Source organism: Protopterus annectens, chromosome 17.part0 (assembly GCF_019279795.1).
Source record: "Protopterus annectens isolate FY-2018-M chromosome 17.part0, PAN1.0, whole genome shotgun sequence".
In the NCBI taxonomy this organism is placed as follows: Eukaryota; Metazoa; Chordata; order Ceratodontiformes; family Protopteridae; genus Protopterus; species Protopterus annectens.
Window position 1 is genome coordinate 528,165,595 of NC_056751.1, and position 20,720 is coordinate 528,186,314.

At 37.2% G+C, this 20,720-nt stretch overlaps 1 protein-coding gene across 1 annotated transcript in view; it reads left to right on the top strand.

Annotated features, from left to right (window-relative positions):
• The window catches only part of LOC122791761, a 198,512-nt gene that overhangs the window by 76,990 nt on the left and 100,802 nt on the right, over positions 1 to 20,720 (top strand). The window contains exon 2 of the mRNA XM_044059684.1: positions 18,876 to 18,919. Within this exon, the coding sequence (XP_043915619.1) occupies positions 18,876 to 18,919 (44 nt within the window). The remainder of the gene's footprint in view (positions 1 to 18,875; positions 18,920 to 20,720) is intronic.

A 20,720-nucleotide genomic window follows, 5' to 3' on the forward strand; every position in this document is an offset into this window, starting at 1 on the left:
ATGGGTACAGAGTTTTTACCAAAGGGGATGACACTGCACTTTTTAGCATTAAGCTTGAGGCCATGGCTCTGACACCAGGCATCTGTCTCAACGAGGCCCTTCTGTAGGATATCCACATCATTTGAGGACTTGACTATGGCTCCTAGTTTGCAGTCATCTGCAAACTTCGTTAGCCAGAGGCCTTGTGTGTTAGCCTGTACTTCAGAGAAGTAGATACCAAACAGGAGAGGTCCCAGGACGGAATCATGTGGTACTCCACTTGTCACTGCTTTGAGGTCAGATTTTGAGTCTGCAACATTTACATTGTGGGTGCTGTCCATGAGACAGTTGGCAACCCATCTTGTGATGTACGGATTTATACCTAGTTTAGTGAGTTTAGCTATAATTCCAGAATGGGGGATGGTGTTGAAAGCCTTGGCGAGGTCAAGATAGGCTGTGTGAACCACCTTACTCTCATCTACGGCTTTAATGACTGCCTCAAAGAAGTTAATCAGGTTCAGGAGGCATGATCTGCCTTTCACAAACCTGAACTGCGTGGGATACAGAGTTTGGAGGTTACCAATGTCTTTGTTTATGAGTTCCATGATGATACGTTCCATGGCCTTGCAGACCAGGCTCATCCGGCTAATAGTTCGATAGTTCCTGGGATCAGTGGTGGCTCCTCCTTTGTGAAGTGGGATAACTGTTGCTGTGCTCCATTCAGTGGGCACAAAGCCTGATGCGAGGCTATTATTGAACAGGGTGCTTAAGTGGGGAGCCAGTTCGTTCTGAAATTCATGTAAAACGCAGCCTGGGATGTTGTCCAGTCGCATGGATGCTGGGTTTTTGGCTTTAGAGAGTGCAGCTTTTACCTGCGTAGTTGTGATTACAGGGACTCTGCATTCTTCCTGTATAGATATGGGCCCTTTAGGGGGTGAGAGGGGGGGTAAAGTTAGCACTGAACCGATCTGCCAGGATGTTGGCAATATCAGTTGGTTCTGTAATTTTCGTGCCTTTGTGCTGTAACTCAGAGCAGATCTGGGTGTTGCCGTCGAGATTCTTGACATAGCTATAGAATGCTTTGTGGTTGTCCTTAGAATTAGTGGCAATTTTGTTTTTGTAGCTAGCTTTGGAGGATCTTATAAGGGATCTCAGCTTCTTACTGAGGCTGAACAGGGAGCTCCTCCACTGATGGGATTTTACTCTCTTTTGCAACAGTTTCTTCCTTCTGTTGTACAGTTTGTTTATGGCAGGGGACCACCAGATTTCTCCCTCACTTCATATTGCAATTCCTGTTTGCATTAGACTACCTTACCCTTTAATTTCTAAATGTCTAAAATTTCACTAAATATTAAATGATTGTCATATAACTTTCATTAATTTTTAACCAATGTTTTTATATGATATCTAATTTGTTATAATTATTTAAACAGCAAATGTTTTTGTTTTATTTCTGAAGATTGTACAATTATTGTTTTTTTATAATAATGTGTAGCTTTTCTCCCTGGCCTCTGCTGAAAATGGGCTTCTACCCAGTTTGACTTTCTCATGTATTTATTGACATTTGATTAACAGGAGACTTGGGAGGCATGATGCACACACACACACACACACACACACACACACACACACACACACACACACACACACACACACACACACACACACACACAAATTATATTACATGCTATAAAAGAGAATAATTTCTGGCACCATATTCACTTGTAATGATTGGCATCAGATTCGGGATTTAAAAGAAACAAGCAATAAGAACAAACATCATGACACCTTATGGACTTGCCAGTGGCTGGCATCAGATTCTGAATCTGGAGAAAAGAAACTGATAAATCCCACAGCTGCTGCTGAGAACATGACAAAACTGATCTTTCAAATCTGTTTTAAGTTAAATAATGCCTTACGATGACTTCTACATACAGAAACAAAATGTGATAAAAGAAAGGAGTGTAAAAACTAAAGACGGTCTGACAGATAATGGTTATTTAAATATAAAATATATATCAATATCAAATATGGTATGCAGATTGTAATATAACACACAACTGGTAAACTCCAAAGGACACAGACCAACAAGTCCATGGAAACCAGCGATATGAAGACTGCCAAATTTGGCTATAAAATAATATTGAAACAAATCAGTAGTAAACAACATAAGCACTCCTCAAACACACAATTTATTGAAAAAGACTGAGCTCTTTCATCCCTTACAATAATGGGACTTCATCAGAGTAAATAAACAATCCAACATGAAACCATTTAAATGTAAAAACCCACAAAGTTACAGTGTTGCACTTACTTCCCCTCCTTTAAAGTGACAGTAGATTTTACAATTTAAAAACATAATTTACTAGAAAAACATAACATTCTAAAATATAATTCATTCTGAAAAGAAGTAAACCATTAAAAAGTCCATTAAATGTAATGTATAAATAACACAAGACTGCTTGAAAGATGGTATTTCTCAAATTAGGCAAAATGTTCCAACACAATATTTCACTCATAACTGGTTACATTGCCACTCGTCTGACCTTTATGCATGCTTGTAAAGAAATCAGGTAATTAATCTGTTTCTTACCTGGCAGCTAATGCCCTCCCTCCCTTACATGGAAGTCTTCAGACAAAAAGCCAAATACCTGTGAAAGGTTTGTAAATAAAGCATTCATAATTGACATCCCAACTCACCAGTCTTGGTAGGTGTCACTTATAGCCCCGTACTTTGTGACCCTCATGCACTGCTGACTGTATAAATCTGCATGCATTTTACCAGACATGCTTTATAAACATTAGTCACAATATTACTGATAACAAACTTAAAGTCCCCCCGTGTGTGCTGGGTTACGGTTTCTGTGCTCACAATAACAATTGCATGGATCCTTGTCCTTTGGCTTGTCTGTAATAGCATCCTTGGTGGTTATTACAGTAAAGATAGAGTCAGTCCAGTAGTGGTGTGTGTGAAACCAGTAAACCCTGTTTTGCATTTCCTTCTGGATTTAAGAGCAGAGATTTTTCTCCAAGTGGATGCCCTTAGATGTTCAGTAAAGTACCTCATCCTCGGTGGTGAGAACAGTCTTCCAGCCTGGTGCAGACTGCCTACTTATCTCACCTTTTATTTTGGACTCTGTCCTCCCTTCATCATTTCCAATATTTGGGAACTCAGTACTCTTTTTTTTGCATGCAATAATTAAGCAGATGCTTTATGTTTATGCCAGGAGTAAGTGCATCTACGGCTTGCCTTGTCTAAGAACTTTCAGCTTGTGTTTTACATTTCCTTTGGACATGCATATTTTGGCACAGATCCCTGGCTAGATGAATGTGTGACATGCAAGTAGTGTACAAACTCTTCAAGCAGGGTGAGATGTCATTAGAAACAAGAGATGAGCCTTTGAGGAGCAGAGAGAGAGAGATGCATTAAGTGAGACGGTTTTGGCATGTAAACGACTAAAATGTTTGGGACAAAAAGTAAGGACATCAGCATTATCAAAAAAATTGAAAATTGAGAAAAAAATCATAATTTGAAGTGGCCACTGGGAAATTCATGGCACCCTATTATTTTAGCCTCAAAACTGGTAGATTCTGAGGAATTCAGTACAGTTGAGAGGTATGGCATGTACCACTGTTTGACTGTTCATTTTTATATTTTCAACACAGAACTCAGTGCTGACATTTTTCTTTGACTCTTGCACCAGTGGAGATATCCTGGGAATTTCAGACTCCTGGATTCCTTCCCCATTTCAAATATGTTCCTCTCTCAAAATTTGACTAAGTCTCCCTGGTATCCTGTGACAGGACTGATTTAATGTGCTTCTAGGGTCTTTTGTTCACATGGTGTTCCACCAGGTGAATACACCCAGGCTAACCAATAAACATCAGACATGTCCTCAAATTTAGTACTACTAAGTTTTCCTGTACCTAAGTATGAGACAGCCACTCAGATGGGACTACCTCATCCACTGTGGTATCAGACGGTGCCTCACCAGGGAGACGGACCACCAGAATCCCCTATAGTTCCTCTGGCAAACCACTACAGATAATGAGTGCCAGGGTTCTACTGCCATCATAAGGCTTTATCCTGTTAACATTGTAGAGATTGTGCATCTATCTCCTACCCAGATCACTCAAATGTCTCTGTTTGAAGGAATTCTCATATTTTCAAACCTGATTTACCCCAGTATATGATTTACCTATATTTTAATGCAAGTCTCTAATTGATTTACCCCTCATACAATTTTCTGACTCCCCTCCTCATCATGTGTGATTTTGAAGCTTTCTTCTACACAGAAAACCCCACTATGTGACCAACATACTAGTGGCACTAATAATTTAAACAAAGAAGACACACGTATTATATCTCTATTTTTCAGAAGTAAAAATACATGACCTTTGCAATCCAGTTTATTAAATTCTACAGATTTTTCCACTGTCTGTTTAATATTGTGCTTATATTTTTCCTCCATTTTGCAGCTCTGTCTTTTGAGCACTCTTTTCTGGGTAGTATTGCATATTCTTGTTGCAAGCAGGAAGAGTTATATGCTATTTGGGTATTCAGATTTTATGCTAATTAGATATCCAGAATTTTGAGTGGATGTCTGTATTTTTCAAAGGTCTATGTTCCTACTACTGCTCCTACCTGGTAGAGTTCTTTCATGCAGTTAACATCACTCATATTCTTTGAAATGGTAAAAGAACTGCTCCTGGCTGCCCTAAAGAATACTTTCTTTGTGGCTCTGTCTGGTCTCTCATACCAAACTTTTCACTGCTGACATGCTTGTTCCATTTGCACCTGAGCCATCCCCATGAGCTCCCAAAGCCTAGTCCTGACACTTGGACATACTTCACAACAGACTCATTGCAGTAATCACTCTCACCTTCAACTCATCATGAATTAAATCCAGGTCCTCACTTACTCTGTCACCATACAGCAGATCCACGGGTGAAAAATATGTATATTCCTGGGGCATCTCCCTTTATGACAAGACAGGATGGGGCAGATGCTTGTCTCACTCCTATTGAACTGGTCTGCAAAAACCCTCAACATGGTCTTCAGTGTAGAGTTTAACCTTTCTGTCAGACAATTGGTCTGAGCATGGTAGGGCATAGTCCTTGAATGCTTTATACCACAAGTGTTTTCACAAATAGACCAGCAAGGCATCCCTATTGTGCTGAAAATATCTAGCATAGTCATTTGCAACCTTATGTGCTTCAAAAGAAGACAGGGTCATTGGCTCAAGATATTTAATAGCATAATCCACCACTACCAGTATATACTTCCTGTTTCTGGAGCCTGGGGTACTAAGAGGTCCTACAGCAGGCCAAGCTACCCTCTGAAATGGTCAATTATTAACAGACAAAGACATTAAAGTAGCTTTTGCTTTGTCTCCTGTCTTGTCTATACCAAAAGGCTGTCATTTTGCAGTGTACTCGGTTTTCATTTTGAGTGCTATGGGAAATTTCTGCTCAGTACAATGACTGCAGCAATCATCAAAGCTATTTTGTGGTTGAGTGGTAAGTATAAGAGAGCTAAACATCCTTTGTAGCTAACCAAAACAATGCTACAATGCCATAGTTTTAAGCAGCTAAAGCTGTGACGTTAAATTCAAGCTATGCTGCATTCAAAGGTCTGAGGTTAGAACGCCAGTATCGGTTGTGCTTTGTAGCTTAAAAGTCTGTTATTATCTAAATGTTCCGTAAGGAAATCTCAAAGGGGAATGTAGATATAGCCTTTGAAAGACAGGGCTCAGTGGCTATATTCCCCACACTTCTCAATAATTATATATTCCAACTCCAAAATCGGACAGCAATGGGGAAAATGACACCACCAATAATTGATTGCATGCAATCTCACAAATACCGCCCACATCACAGCATATCTATAGCTGTGTCAGTCAATCTAACGTAAGATTTAATACATCACTATCACAAAACTAAATGCACATGGTCAATAATACATTATCCTATAAAATAAACATCTATGTAATAGTTAACACAAAAGATTAGATTAAATGAATTTAGACCAAACGAATGGAAAATATGCACACACACAAAGATATAGATATATACACACACACACATATATACTGTATATATATATATATATATATATATATATATATATATATATATATACTGTGTGTTATATATATATATATATATATATATATATATATATATATATGGGTTTACTTCGTTTGTATGAAGTTTCAGTACTTCAAAACCCACTTCAACAAGACCAGTTGTTCAAAGTACCAAAACTTCGAAAACGAAGTATGGAGATCACAATACAGCTTGAAATGGGAATATTCCCTTTACCTCGCTGTATTGCGATCTCAGAGTTGGTATATTTAAGTAGGGAGGTGTGAGGGGTGCAGTGGGGCTTGCCCCGCCCCCTGCAAAACATGTTTCCTGTGGGTTTTTTCTTCAGTCAGCATATCCGGTAACCAGGCTTCAGTGAAAGTGCACTTTTGTTGAAATGCACTTTCGCTGAAGTGGTCATCTACTTTGTTCAATGTAACATATTTTTGAACAAACAATGTAGATCCATATATATATATATATATATATATATATATATATATATATATATATATATATATATGTGTTAGTACTAGGCAACCTGCCCTTGTGGGCCATTTTAAGCCTAGACAATTGTCACATGGAAGAATTAATCCTTGCATTTTCTGTTTATCCCAACTCCCAACACATATGTTCATTGGTAAGTACTAGACTAGCTGTCTTTGAGGGCCATTTTAAAGCTAGCCAATTTCCCTAAAGGTGGAAATCACGCCTTCTGTCTTGTGTTTGTAAGGTAAACACCTTAACCATTATACCAAGCATACGTTTGCTGTTTAATATGCAGTAGTCATGATGTCATGCTTTAGCTGTTGAGTCGATGGAAGCACTAAGGTTACAATCATACCTATCAACTGTCCATGATTTTGCCTCATATCTTTGCCCAGTGGCTCGCCATTTTTTTTTCGCTCTTCTGTTATATTACTGAGGATTGCAGTCAATCAATAATGCCAAACATTAGAATTTCACATTTCTTATCATTATGAAAATCCATGTTGATGCAGAATCTGTTATTCTATAAATTTTTTAAGCGATTTAGAATAACATTTAAAAAAGTTCCTGATTTTTGCCACTATCCCCTCATTATTTTTGGTTTTGAGCAAAATTCTGGAGCAAAAAAAAACAGTTGAAAGTTATTGCTAAATTCCAGTCTTGGATATACTTCTTGCTGAACACATTATTAGCTGAAATGTTCATAAAAAAACTAAAAGGGAAGCAGAAATATAAAGAAAGGACCTAGTGGCTATAGTTCAAGAACCAGTTGTGCATTTTTACATTATACTCAGCTTTAATTTGGTGGGCTGTGGTGAACTTGTGCTCAGTATGTTGTTCACAAAAATTATTTTATTAAGTTGTGAATAGCTCACAAGTAAAACTATATTTCACCAGAAAAATATATTTTTCAGTTGTAAAATGCTGCATCTACAATGCTCTGTTTTCAAGTCGCTAAAGTATTGTGATCAAATTCAGAATGATGGTGCTCTGAGGCTAGAATGCAGTACCTATAGTCCATTTTCTTGCTGAATGGCAGTACCTATAGTGCATTTTCTTGCTGAACATTGTTATCACCTGAGCATTGTCACTAAATAAGGAGTAAACATCTTACTTACCACTTCTGAATACAGAAGTTTTGTTGTTGCTATTGTTGTTAAGTTTTTTGTTTTGTTTTAATCAATGAACCTGTTACCACACCCCCGGTTGAAACACTTATATGCAGCAAATAAAGGTATGTCCGTTTTTTTTTTTGTTTGTTTTGTTTTTTTTTTTACATCTAGAACCACCAGTGAAATGCATTTTGCAACTGTCAGAATGTATTATTCTGAGAATTTTGTTATAATATTCTTGTTGTTAGAGAAAAATGGTCCACCATTGCTAGATATCACAAGCTGTGCTATAAAGCTATTTGGATGCTTTGGGCTTCTATTCGTTTCACAAAAAAATAATGTACATTTTAAAGTTTTTTTTCAAGCATCAATCAGTATGTATCTGAGTCACATTGTTGGTATGTTCTTATGTAATTAGAACAAAAATAATATTCCTTTCTAGTCATGGTAACATTTTTCATAATTTGTAAATGTTTTAGTAAACCATACATTTGTTTACATGCTCTGAGAAGCTTGCCCATATCTGAGAATCTTTTGTCTATTTTCTTTAACTTTGGGGCAGAAAGCAGTATGAAATAAGGACAAACAAGGTGTGCTGAAAATGGTAAAATAAAATGTTGAAGCAGAGATCTTCCCAGGGATTCAGAAAGAACCCCACTTCAGGCTTTAAGAACTGTTGCCTAAAAGGACTGTTTCTGAGGCTTCAGAAAATGTGATTCAAAGACATGTAGCCACAGTGAGGACATCTCCTATTATTGGCTAATTGCAAGTATCTGAATCACCCATAACTATAAGAATTATAACTCAGTACTTTCCTGTGTTACTCACCACTTTTGGCCCGTCCATTACATTGGCACAGGTATCCTCCTCATTCACTCTCTGTACACAAACACATTCAAACACATACGCCTCGTACCTGTCCTTTAGTGTACAGAATGTTCCAGATTTATTTTCTTATTTTTGTCCTTGCCCTCATTAATGACAAGTCCTTCCAGTCAGTCAATAATGCTAGCCATTTGAATTTCTTTCTCCTTATTGTTTTTAAAGTGCAACCTGATACCAGACCTGCTGCTCTATTACCTTTTTAAGTGAGTCCACGTAAAGGTTTAAACCTGTGCCAGATTTTACAGAACACTGCTGATGTTGCCTTTCATACATGCCCAGCCCCTTATAACTTACAGACTATTGTATCAGTGAATAATGCCACACACAAGAGTTTCACACTACTTAATCATCATCATCATCAACCCCTCTTTTCTCCATTTATTGTGTCAACTGCTGCCATCTTTTTTGATTCATTGCCAGTTTCTTACCTGCTTCGATGGTTATGCCTGGCTGTCACAGGTCTTCTTTCACTCAGTCCATCCATCTCTTTGCTGAATGTCCGTGTTTTCTCTTCCTGTCTCTCCCAAATCTTTCTCACCATGTTTTTCTCTGCTTTCTTGCATGTGTACGTGAACCACCATAATCTGTTCTTTTTGACCTTTTCTGCAACTGGAGCTACTTTGGCTTCTGCTCTGATATCCTCATTTCTTCATCTGTCCCATAGTGTGCATACTACCACCCATCTTAGGCAGTTCATCTCCATCACCTCTAGCTTTTTCATCTAGTCTGCCTTCAATGCCCAGGTTTCTGTACCATACAGTAGTACTGGTCTCACCACTGTTTTGTACACCTTACTTTTCAGCTTCTTTGGCATTCATCTGTCACACACTATCCCTGGCACTCTAGGGCAGTCAGCTGCAGCCGCTCTGAATCTAGCCTTGGCCTCCTCATTCAGACATCCCTTCTCCTCAATCATTCCTCCAGAATACTTGAAGCTCTTAACATGTTGGACTATTTTCCCTTCTAACTCAATTTTCAGCTTCTTATGATTTCCCTATTTTGCTACCGTGACAACTGCCTTGTCAGTACTCAGTTTCATCTTATGCGCCTTTCCTTTTGTATTTCATTCCCCAATCATTTTTTTGTTCCTGTTCAGTCTGTCTGTAATTCCACTTTGCATATAGTAGCTTTGTTGAAATGTCCCCTCTGACTTGTTTGCTAATGTAGTCCATCACCAATGTGAACAGCAGTGGGGTCAGAGTTGGACCATGATGCATATCCACTCCCACTTGGAACACCTGCATGAGTACAAACACTGTTTGTTTTTTATTCATTACCCACACTAATTCTACTAATGTTTCCAGGACTCTGAACCATCACAAGTCTGCCAAAATCAGCTTTCTTGGGACCTTGTCAATGCTTTCTGCAAGTCTAGGAATGCGCAGTTGGAATCTTTCTATATCTCTATCTTCTTCTCAACTACCTTGTCTAACTGCAAACATGAGGTCAGTCATGCTGTATCCTCATCTGAAACTGAACTGCTCATCTCCAACCTTACTTTCTGCTAAACTGTGCATTCATTTTTTAATCACCCTTTCCAGCACATTCATGCAGTGTGAAGGGAGGTTTGATGCCTCCATACTGTCCATAATGTGAATGTCCACTTTGTCCTTGTACACTGGCACAAGAATACTTATTCTCTAATCATCAGATTTAAGCATTGCTCTTCATACTGCTATGAGTACCCCAATAACCAGTGATCCCCAAATTCATCCAATATCTTGATTATATCTGCAGCAGCTTCATCTGAACCTGCTGCTTTCCCTCACTACATTTTGTATAGTGCTGTTCTTATTTCTTTTAGGGTGGCCTCTTCTTCCTTTCATTATAGACTGTGTCTGGGACAGTATAGGTTCTGTGGGGTTTTCTTCACTCATAAGCTTCTCGAAATATTCCTTCTATTTGCCTTTTGATGTCCTATGGACTGGTGAGCAAGTTGTTGCTGGCATCCCTTATGAAGATTGTCTGATGACTATCTTCATCTTTCTGTCTTTGCCTCACAAACTGTTATAGTTTCTCATGCAATCTGTTAAGTCACTTTCCAGAAGATGGTAGAGAGCCTTTGATGCCTCATTATTTACTATTGTGAATACTCTCTTAACCTCTTTGTTAACAAACATGTATTCCTTCTTAGCCTAATCCATCTTTACTGTCTCCCACTTGTTCCTGCATGCCTTGTTTTGTTTGATAACTTCATGGACTTCTGTATTCCACCAGCAGCTTTCCTGTTGTATCTTATTTCCATACCTAACTTGTCTGCATATTTGTTTTTATAGTCCTCACATGTGCTGTTTTGAGATGCTTCCATTCCTCTTCAGCTTCATCTATTTCCTCTTCCTTCTAAGGTGCGAGATTCTAGAACGTTTCCTTGAAATTGTTTTTGTTCCAGTCAACTTCCAGGTTTTCAACCTAGTCTCTGTTGACCTTGGAGCCTTCATTACCACTGTTTGCAGCTGATTGTGGCTACTAGTGATTTATGCTGTGGACAGACTCTTTCACTAGAGATTACTTTGCAATCTCTGACTCTACCCAAATGTTCTTTCCTTACTAGGGGGAGGTCTAACTGCCATCAATTTTTTTCAGGTTACTTACTCTGTAAAAAAATACACTTGAACACAAGTCCTCATGGTTAGTGTTGATGATTAAGTCTCTGGCTTATTAAGCTGCTTTCTGCACAACGTGTGCAAGGTTTGAACCTTCCCTCTTTAACTTTTTTAAGACTTAAGTTGAAATGTTAAGCTCTGTCCTTTTGTCCAGTTGGAGTACAGAGGACTAAAACTTTACTAAGGAGATGATTTTTTGCCGAGGACACAGGGTTCAAAACTGTTGGGTGTGTGCCAAGAGCAAAGGCTGAAAAATGTTGTCTCCCCTTTACTTTTTATTTCATGAAGACATTAGGTACTGTGTAAGAGGTTCTCTACTGCCTACTGGTAATGCAGAAAACTAAAGCTCTGTGAAAGAGATGTTTGTGAATGCCAAACATTCAGGACTTGAATCTTTTTAAGTGCCTTTAGGGCATGACATAAAGCATATCCCTGGTGTCTAATGCTCCCCTGCCACATATTTTTCATGCTACAAAACGTTGCCCTGTTATCTTGTAAGGTGACTTTGGGGCATAATATAGAGAGTATCCCTGGTATCTGTTATTCCCCATGCCTTAGCATTGCAAGATTTACTCATTAATCTATGGGAATGTGGATGTATGACAGTTCCCGTCTCACATACACACACACACACACACACACACACACACACACACACACACACACACAAAATCTCCCATTTCTCATTCACAGTCACATTCACCAATTCACCTGTGCGTGCACACACACACACACACACACACACACACACACACACACACACACACACACACACACACAGTCCCCCATTTCTCATTCACAGTCACAGACACACTCACCCATTCACCCATGCGTGCACACACACACACACACACACACACACACACACACACACACATGTGCACACACACACACACACACACACACACACACACACACACACACACCCCTAAGGCCATTCATTCCTCTTATACTCACACGTGCAGCCACACATACATGCTGGCATCCTACACTACTACCTTGCTGGTAAATTACATAGCATTTACCTATAACTCAATCTCATCCTCTCATCCATTGTAAGCAATGGGTGAATACAAGCATTTTCATGTGTTCATTAACATATCCAGCCAAGGTAATTTATGCAAGAGAGGGATTCTCTGAATGCCTTACCACAGGCATTTCTGGGCAAGTTTAATAAGATAAGGCTGTCTGTGAATCAAAAGTTGTTACCAAGAGGTCTAAAATGGTTTATCCCTCATGGTAAGCTTTCTGAATTCCTTTTATTGTCTCTTGAAGTTAGGTGAAATTCAGGCCACAATGGCCTCTGTAAACTGAGAGAATACAACATTACAAAACAGTCTGTTGAAAACAAATGTGTAGCGTTAAAGTTATTTTCTTTGTAAAATAAACAAAGACTAAATGCAATATGTGTCCTGTATACAACTGATTTTTACTTTGTTTATATTGTGGAATAAAAAATTACCTCAACTGTTTTTTTTTTTAATTGAAATTTAACATGCTGCTATTTCTTTGTCTTTAAGGAAAGGTGCACAGTCCTTTGAAAATTTTGTAGATCCTTATGCCAGTAACATTTCCAGAAAATGTCATGAATAAATATTGAACCATTTCAGAGATACGGGTTTTTAAATACAAAAAAAAAAATAGGATAAACAGACAGTACATTGAAGAGAAACCTCATGAAAATACGCAGCAGTTAATCACTGAAAATCAAATGAATGTAATTATTTATGGTTATAAACTCCAAGTCATAAAGATGCTTTAAGAGAAAATTTCAGTACTAAGATTCTTCTAGATATTCAAGTATGATTGCTCATTTCTTTTCACTGATTTTTTGAGAGTTGCACTGATTTTGACATTTTTTTAAAAATGAACGTTTTATCCATTCCAGCTACAATAAATTAAGCCATTGAATACTGAAAAAAACATACAAAAGGATTACAAAGTATTGATAAATCACACATTTCCATAGTTTCACTTATAATGCATTTTTATCACTAGTTGAATCAGTCTGATAAAATTTTATCTCGAAGTTCTTTCCCAATAATAAGGAAGATAAATAATACCTTTTGACATTTTGATGCAATTTCTTATCTACATAAACTGGGAAAAAAATTACACAAAGCAATGAAAATAACCCTTTTATTAGTGTCTGTGAAAACCATCCAACCTTTTACAGTGACTATGAATCCAGATAATTTTAGACTGAATGAGGGGAAAGTCCATTTTAAAACCACACTGTCCACAATTCAGTGAACAGGCCAAGTAGTTTCCCTATCCTGAAGTTGTTGTTTCCATTTTCTGTAGCCAAACTAGTCACGTATTAGTAGACCAATGCTGGTTGCCATCCTTAATGATCAAAGCCTCCTTGTTAGACAATTTTGTCACCAGTTTTCAAAGTTGTTCTGTCTGGGGTTAAGGGAGTCAATACTTTTTTGATTTCCTCACTATTTCTTCTGTTCCTTTTTTTAACAGCAAAATAAAAATCCTAACAAAGCTCTTTCATGCTTTAATCAGATTCCCACTTAAGGTATACCAAAAAAAAAACAGCAAAAGAAATGTAGTGTCCTTTTATGTCCACAATACTCAATACTTCAATGAAGTTCTATAACTGGGATTTAAACCAATTTAGTTTAGAGTACTCACAGAAGACGTTGCACTACATTCCCCTGGTGCCATTCTGACAACTCCAGTAGTCTTCAGAGATCTCCTGTTGCATTATTTGAAGTTTACTTGAAGTGAAACAATATTTGCGGAGACATTTCTAGTCAAATATATGAAATTTCCTAGAGCAGGAAACATACCTTGGTGTTAAATGTATTCAGTGCCATTGACTCTCAGCCAACCTATGTCCAAGCAATTTTCCCAACTCGTCTTCAGGTTTCTTCCTTATATGTTCCCAAAAACTATTTATCGCTTTATGCAATCTATTGACTAAAGATTCCAAAGCTCAAATACCTTTTTAAGTGTCTGCCAAGAAACATATGTTTGTGCCTGTGCTAAATGTGTCACATGTTAATTATTTTATTAATGCCATTCGGAAATAAAAACAAGAGAAAAAAGTCTCAAATTCTGTAATGTAGAACTCCCTCTGTGTAGAAAAAGGACAACATGGAGATATACTTGTGCACACATTCCCAGTTATTATAATTTATATATATATATATATATATATATAATTTATATATATATATATATATATATACGGGTCTAGGACTATTCACTGAAAGCACATTTCACTGAAAACACAATTCACTGAAACACATTTCACTGAAAGTTATATATGTCCTTTTCCCCACTGTTGTGTGACCCTGGAGTTAGTATACATAGTAAGGGGGCACCGCCCCCCTACATATTTTGGATATATATTAAGTTCAGAACAGAGTAATTTATTGTAATTGCAAGTATCCATTTATGTAGTTCAAACTATATAAAATAGGTGGGGGGTGCCCCCCATACCCCCTTACTATATATACTAACTCCAGGGTCGCACAGTGGGGAAAAGGCCATATATAACTTTGAGTGAAATTTGTTTCAGTGAAATGTGTTTTCAGTGAATTGAGCTTTCAGTGAATTCTGCACAATGAAATGTGTTTCAGTGAAATGTGCTTTCAGTGAATAGTCCTAGACCCATATATATATATATATATATATATATATATATATATATATATATATATATATATATATATATATATATATATATATATATATATATATATGCAAAACAAAACACACACAGGAACATATTTGGATAAAAATGCAGTTTCACCAAACGCAAAAAGAATATGTGTTGTTTGAGAAACTACTTTCATCAAGAGTGGAGTTTGCTTTTTTTCATCTGCTATTGTGTGATCTCAGAGGTAGTATATACAAGTCCAGGGAGTGTGAGGCATGTCCCCTCACATGTCGGGTTCAGGAGTGTTTGCCACCTGTCAAGGCAAATTTGTTGTAATGTTTTTCGAAGGTGGTTTCAGCAAATGAGTTTTGATTTTTTCCTTTCACTGAAGTTACCTTTGGCAAATCGACATGAATCTCACACACAGAAAAAGGGAGACGGTAGTGGGAGATTAATATACTAGTGTCCTAGCCTCAAAGTAAATAAGAAAGCCATACTGTTGAACTATATAAAATGAGACATTCAAAAGATATAATACAATCAGTTTTCCTCATTCCTTAACACTCACCACAATAAAATGCAGTGTGCCACTGTCATTCCTCTAACTCCATGGCTTTAGCCAGGTGCTTTTACAATTACTGTGTTTATACATGTACAATCTGAGCAATTTGGAATTGCTTACACAGGCAAAGCAATGATGGAGTGAAAAAAATGCAATCAAATTAGCATCATGCTTTATCCCAATTTTTATTTTGATTTCCCAGCAAAAACGTTCTGTCCTTTGGTGAAATCTCTGTGATTGCCTTAATGGGTAGAATAGAAGTGGTACCTCTTTCTGGACGGTTAATCCCTCCTTTCCTTTTGCTATACTCCCTCCATTACAGATGTCCAGAGAGTCCTCAGATGTTCCTCACTGTTTTTAAGCTATTCCATGCCTCCAATGATTCTTGAAATTCTTAGCACAGTCTTAACATCAAGTGGAAAAAACATTTTTTTTAAATAAGCCAGAATTTAACCTATAAGTTTTCTCACTGCTCGCAATGGATTTACTAGCACAAAATGACTTTATTGTCTTGAAATTTAGATGTTGCAGTCCTGTTTATAGATGCCTATCCAATCACCATAGGTCAGACTCAAACCTTGAAACTTGTATTTGTGAGGTTAATGTCTTAACCATTATACCAACCCTCCCCCATAAAGACTTTAAACATTTTGCCAAACCTCCCTCCATAAATTAGTACTAGGTTAACTGCCTGTGTGGGTCATTTTAAGCCCAGCCAAATACTTCATGTTAGAATACAACCCAACACTTTGGATCTATAAGGTAAACACATTAGCCATTATACTAACCTAGTTCCATAACAATTCTCTAAAGATCATTGACCCATCACAGAAGCAGAAGTCTGCAACCTGCATTTTCAATTCTTTAATTCAAATCAGGTTATTTGCAACTAAGATGTGAGCCTGCTGTGCATTGCTCTGCATCTCCATCATGGCATGTGAATGTGGATTGAACACCTCCTTCATTTCTGTGAATTACCTTCCAGCTTGGATAATTTTGCTATCCAGCTTTCAATTTATTTTATTTAGCTCGTTTAAAATCTGGTTTAACATTAGATGTTCTGCTTTGTGCGTTTAGCCCTGCAGGAGCTCTGCTGTTTTCATTTCTCTATCTTGAACATGATGTCCTTTAATGTTGATAGCCCACATGATGGGATATGCTATCCTTTAATGTTGATGGTCCACATGGCATAGTGGGCTTAGTCAGGTTCCTCTTATTAAATTTTCTTTTTTCTTAGTCATTTTATTCAGAGCCAACATCCAGAAGCTTACTACCTTAAAAGCTTTAATTTACCAGAGTGAAGCATCTATTTAGTCATAGTTATGATTTATATTTGTGTAGTCATGCAGAGAGTCTTTGCAAGTGTACCCAGTTGTCTGTCATAACCCAAAGGTCTTGATTATTTTCTTTTATAATTAATATAATAAATCTAGCTATTTACTCATCTGTCTGTCTGCCTGTCTATCTGTTTGTTAATTTATCACTGCACTGGAATATTGGGATAAAGCCCTGATATGACCATGCAACCCATATTTTACTGACAGCTTGTGTGTCTGCTGAAGCTGGCAAGGAGGGCATAGCTTAGTGTCAGGCTAGTTGTTGGATAAAATAAATATTTGATTAAAAAGTGAATGAGAAAATAACTTATTTTTCTATGTGTTTTATGCTCCTGTGACTGTTTACCATCAAATCTTCAAACACTGGATTTGAGCTCCTTTGTTCTGTCATACTGGGTATCCCCAGAATTAGAGAGAGCTGTCCAAAGGGGATCCAGGTAGCTTTAGTGGTGGGTTGTGTCTTCTCTGACATTCTGGCAAGAAAGAAGTTATTGTAATGCCCTAAGGCCTTTCCTTCATAGCAAATGTGTGAGCTGCATCACCACACAGACTTCTATGCATACCCCATGGGAGTACATGTTCCCTTACTCCCACATGAACTGCTACCATGTGAATACAGAATGAAGAGCTGAATACATGCCTTACAGCTGTCTCTTGCTTCACTGACTCGCTTCCAAGGTGATAATGGCATTGATGAAACTCCTGCTACTGCTTCCTTAGAACAGGCCTGCACATTCTCCTACCCCAGTTCTATCAGTTACCAGAGTTTCTAAATTAATTCAGGTCACCTGGAATAGGCATGCACATTTTACACCAGCTCTATCAATTACCAGAGTTTCTAACTGAAACCAGGTTACCTGGAATAGGCATGCACATTCTACACCAGCTCTATCAGTTACCAGAGTTTCTAACTGAAATAAAGTCACCTGGAATAGGCATGCACATTCTACACCAGCTCAATCAATTACCAGAGTTTCTAACTGAAACCAGGTTACCTGGAATAGGCATGCACATTCTACACCAGCTCTATCAGTTACCAGAGTTTCTAACTGAAATCAAGTCACCTGGAATAGGCATGCACATTCTACACCAGCTCAATCAATTACCAGAGTTTCTAACTGAAACCAGGTTACCTGGAATAGGCATGCACATTCTACACCAGCTCTATCAGTTACCAGAGTTTCTAACTGAAATCAGGTCACCTGGAATAGGCATGTGCATTCTCCTACACCAGCTCTATCAGTTACCAGAATTTCTAACTGAAATCAGGTCACCTGGAATAGGCATGCACATTCTACACCAGCTCTCTCACTTACCAGAGTTTCTAACTGAAACCAGGTCACCTGGAATAGGCATGCACGTTCTACACCAGCTCTCTCACTTACCAGAGTTTCTAACTGAAACCAGGTTACCTGGAATAGGCATGCACATTCTACACCAGCTCTATCATTTACCAGAGTTTCTAAGTGAAATCAGATCACCTGGAATAGGCATGTCCACCCCCCCTACACCAGCTGTATCAGTTGCCAGCATAACTGTCCAGTGTATGTCATTATGAGAAATGTTCCTCATTTCGAGTCTGATCAAGATACTGTTCCTCACAGTTCTGCATTGAAAGGGTTTTTCACACATTAAGTATTAAGAATTTTTAACTGCTTTTCATAGTAAGAGTGAATCAGATTAACTCAACAAAAGAATGTTTCACTGGTATAAAGTAACACATTTTAACTGTGTGATGAACTTCCTATGTGAAGTTACTAGCAAGCTGTTAAGTGTTGCACATTTTTTTTCTAGATTGTGAGAGGTAATGTTCCACATTTTGGAGATTTGAGAGCTATGGTTGCTTGTCCTGCTAAATGAAGTCAAAAATGAAGTCAAGTCACCTGGTTCATAATCAGTACTTTAACCATCTACACAAATTAAAATAAGAAGTTTCTACAAGCTGGATAAATATTTTTCCTCCTGTTGATTATTGAGACAAACCCAATATCTTGCTTTAATTAACAGAAACACTTATTTTTTTTTCTTCCAGCATTAAGTAAAGCTACTAGTGGAAAAAGTGAAATAATAAACAACAGATGTGATACCAAGTCAGACAGAAAACTATTTTTATGATTTGTTCAAATTAATAAACATATGCTGTTATGCATATTTCTGAAAAAAAATTCACATTTACTCATACTTATTTTTCTGTCTTTACTCCAGGTTTTTCATAATCACAACAGCTGGTAGCATAGCACCATCGCCATGTAAGTATAAATCTTTTTAACATTCAAAACAATGTCATCAAATAAGAGCCATTGACAAACTATATACATTAGATGGGGCCACTTTATCTTTGTGCTCCAAGTCATTATTAGCTTACATATGGTTGGGCAAATTAACACGTTGCATGTTAATCCAAAGGATGTCTGGAAGGAGTTAATATCATGTTAGTCCGAAGGATGTCTAAAAACAGTTAGTAGTACGTCAAAAATGCTTAATATATAAATGAGTATACATATAATAATTATCTTGTTGTCATCACGAAACAAAGGAAAAACATACAAAAAATGCATCAGGTAAAGGTAAAAAAAACATTCTTTCTGCTGGGGGAATCAGGAGAACACATCAGTTAATAGCAATTCAAATTCAAATTCAGAAAATGAGTAGCACAAAGGCAAATGGTAAATGTAATTCAACATTCATAAATGCTTAATTAAATCACTTATTCATGTCTGCATTAATTACAATCAAAATTATACTAAACTAGCAGGAAAAACATATAAGTCATTAAGTGCTTTTGTGATCATGGGTTTCCAACTAATGGAAAGCCTTAACAAACATTTTATGTGGGGGACAATAGCACACGTAAACTATGATGCTGAAAGAATGTGATACATGCCCAAATACCAAAGTGCTGCGCAGTCAACAGACTGTACTGTTTTCATATTTGGATACATATATTTAGATACAAGTTGTGGACACTAGAGTGACTGTATATTGACATCAGCACATCTTTAGTCGGCATCAATTGGTTGACGCAAACAGATGATTGACAGATGTAAAAGCTCGACAATTCCTGGGTAGGGGAATATTCTCTTTCCACAGAGATTGTGTGATGTCAGAGTTAGTATATATAATTAGCAGGTGGTGTAAGGTAACAAAACTTTCCCACCTGCAAAAACAATTGTGCTTGGTTTAGTCCACTACAGGGTAATTCCCAGAGCATGCACAAAACCTGTCGAGCTGTGTTTTTTTCATGTTTTTATATTGAATATATGGGTGTTGGTGTAGCTGGTTATTTGATCCAGTGCCCCCACACATACACACACACACACACACACACACACACACACACACACACAGACACAGACACACACACACACACACACACACACACACACACACACACATCTCTCCCGCTCTTTCTCTCTCATTTATATATATATATATATATATATATATATATATATATATATATATATATGTATATATATATATATATATATATATATATATATATATATATATATATATATATATATATATATATATATATATATATATATATATATATAATATCAAACGTTTACATCATTGCTGTTTATAATAAAAGCTGTTATAATAAATAAAAGCTGTTATAATAAATAAATTATAATGTTAAATTAATTCCAAAAGAAGATTTGCCACAATGTAAAGAGTTGTATTTTTTTTTCTTTTTTTTCTTCTGTAAAGTTCAGTAATGTGAACTATGTCAGGTACAGCATCCTTGGAGTAAGTATAAGGTAGGGCAGAGCTTGGCCACCTGCAGACACACTGTATTTGCATTTTATGTCAAAAATGATAATTCATGACATTACATTCTGCTAGACACTTGTGTGACCATGTACTCACTATATTAAAGTATGGGAGTGCCTGCCCTCTGCAAACACACAGTACTTACTTTTTATATGTATAAATAATGTGGAACATGGAGATTCATTCTTCCCCATATTTTTGCAAAAATGGAGTCATTATTTTTAAATAAGGGTGCGTGTGAAGAGTACTGTCCCTAATATGAAATGGAAC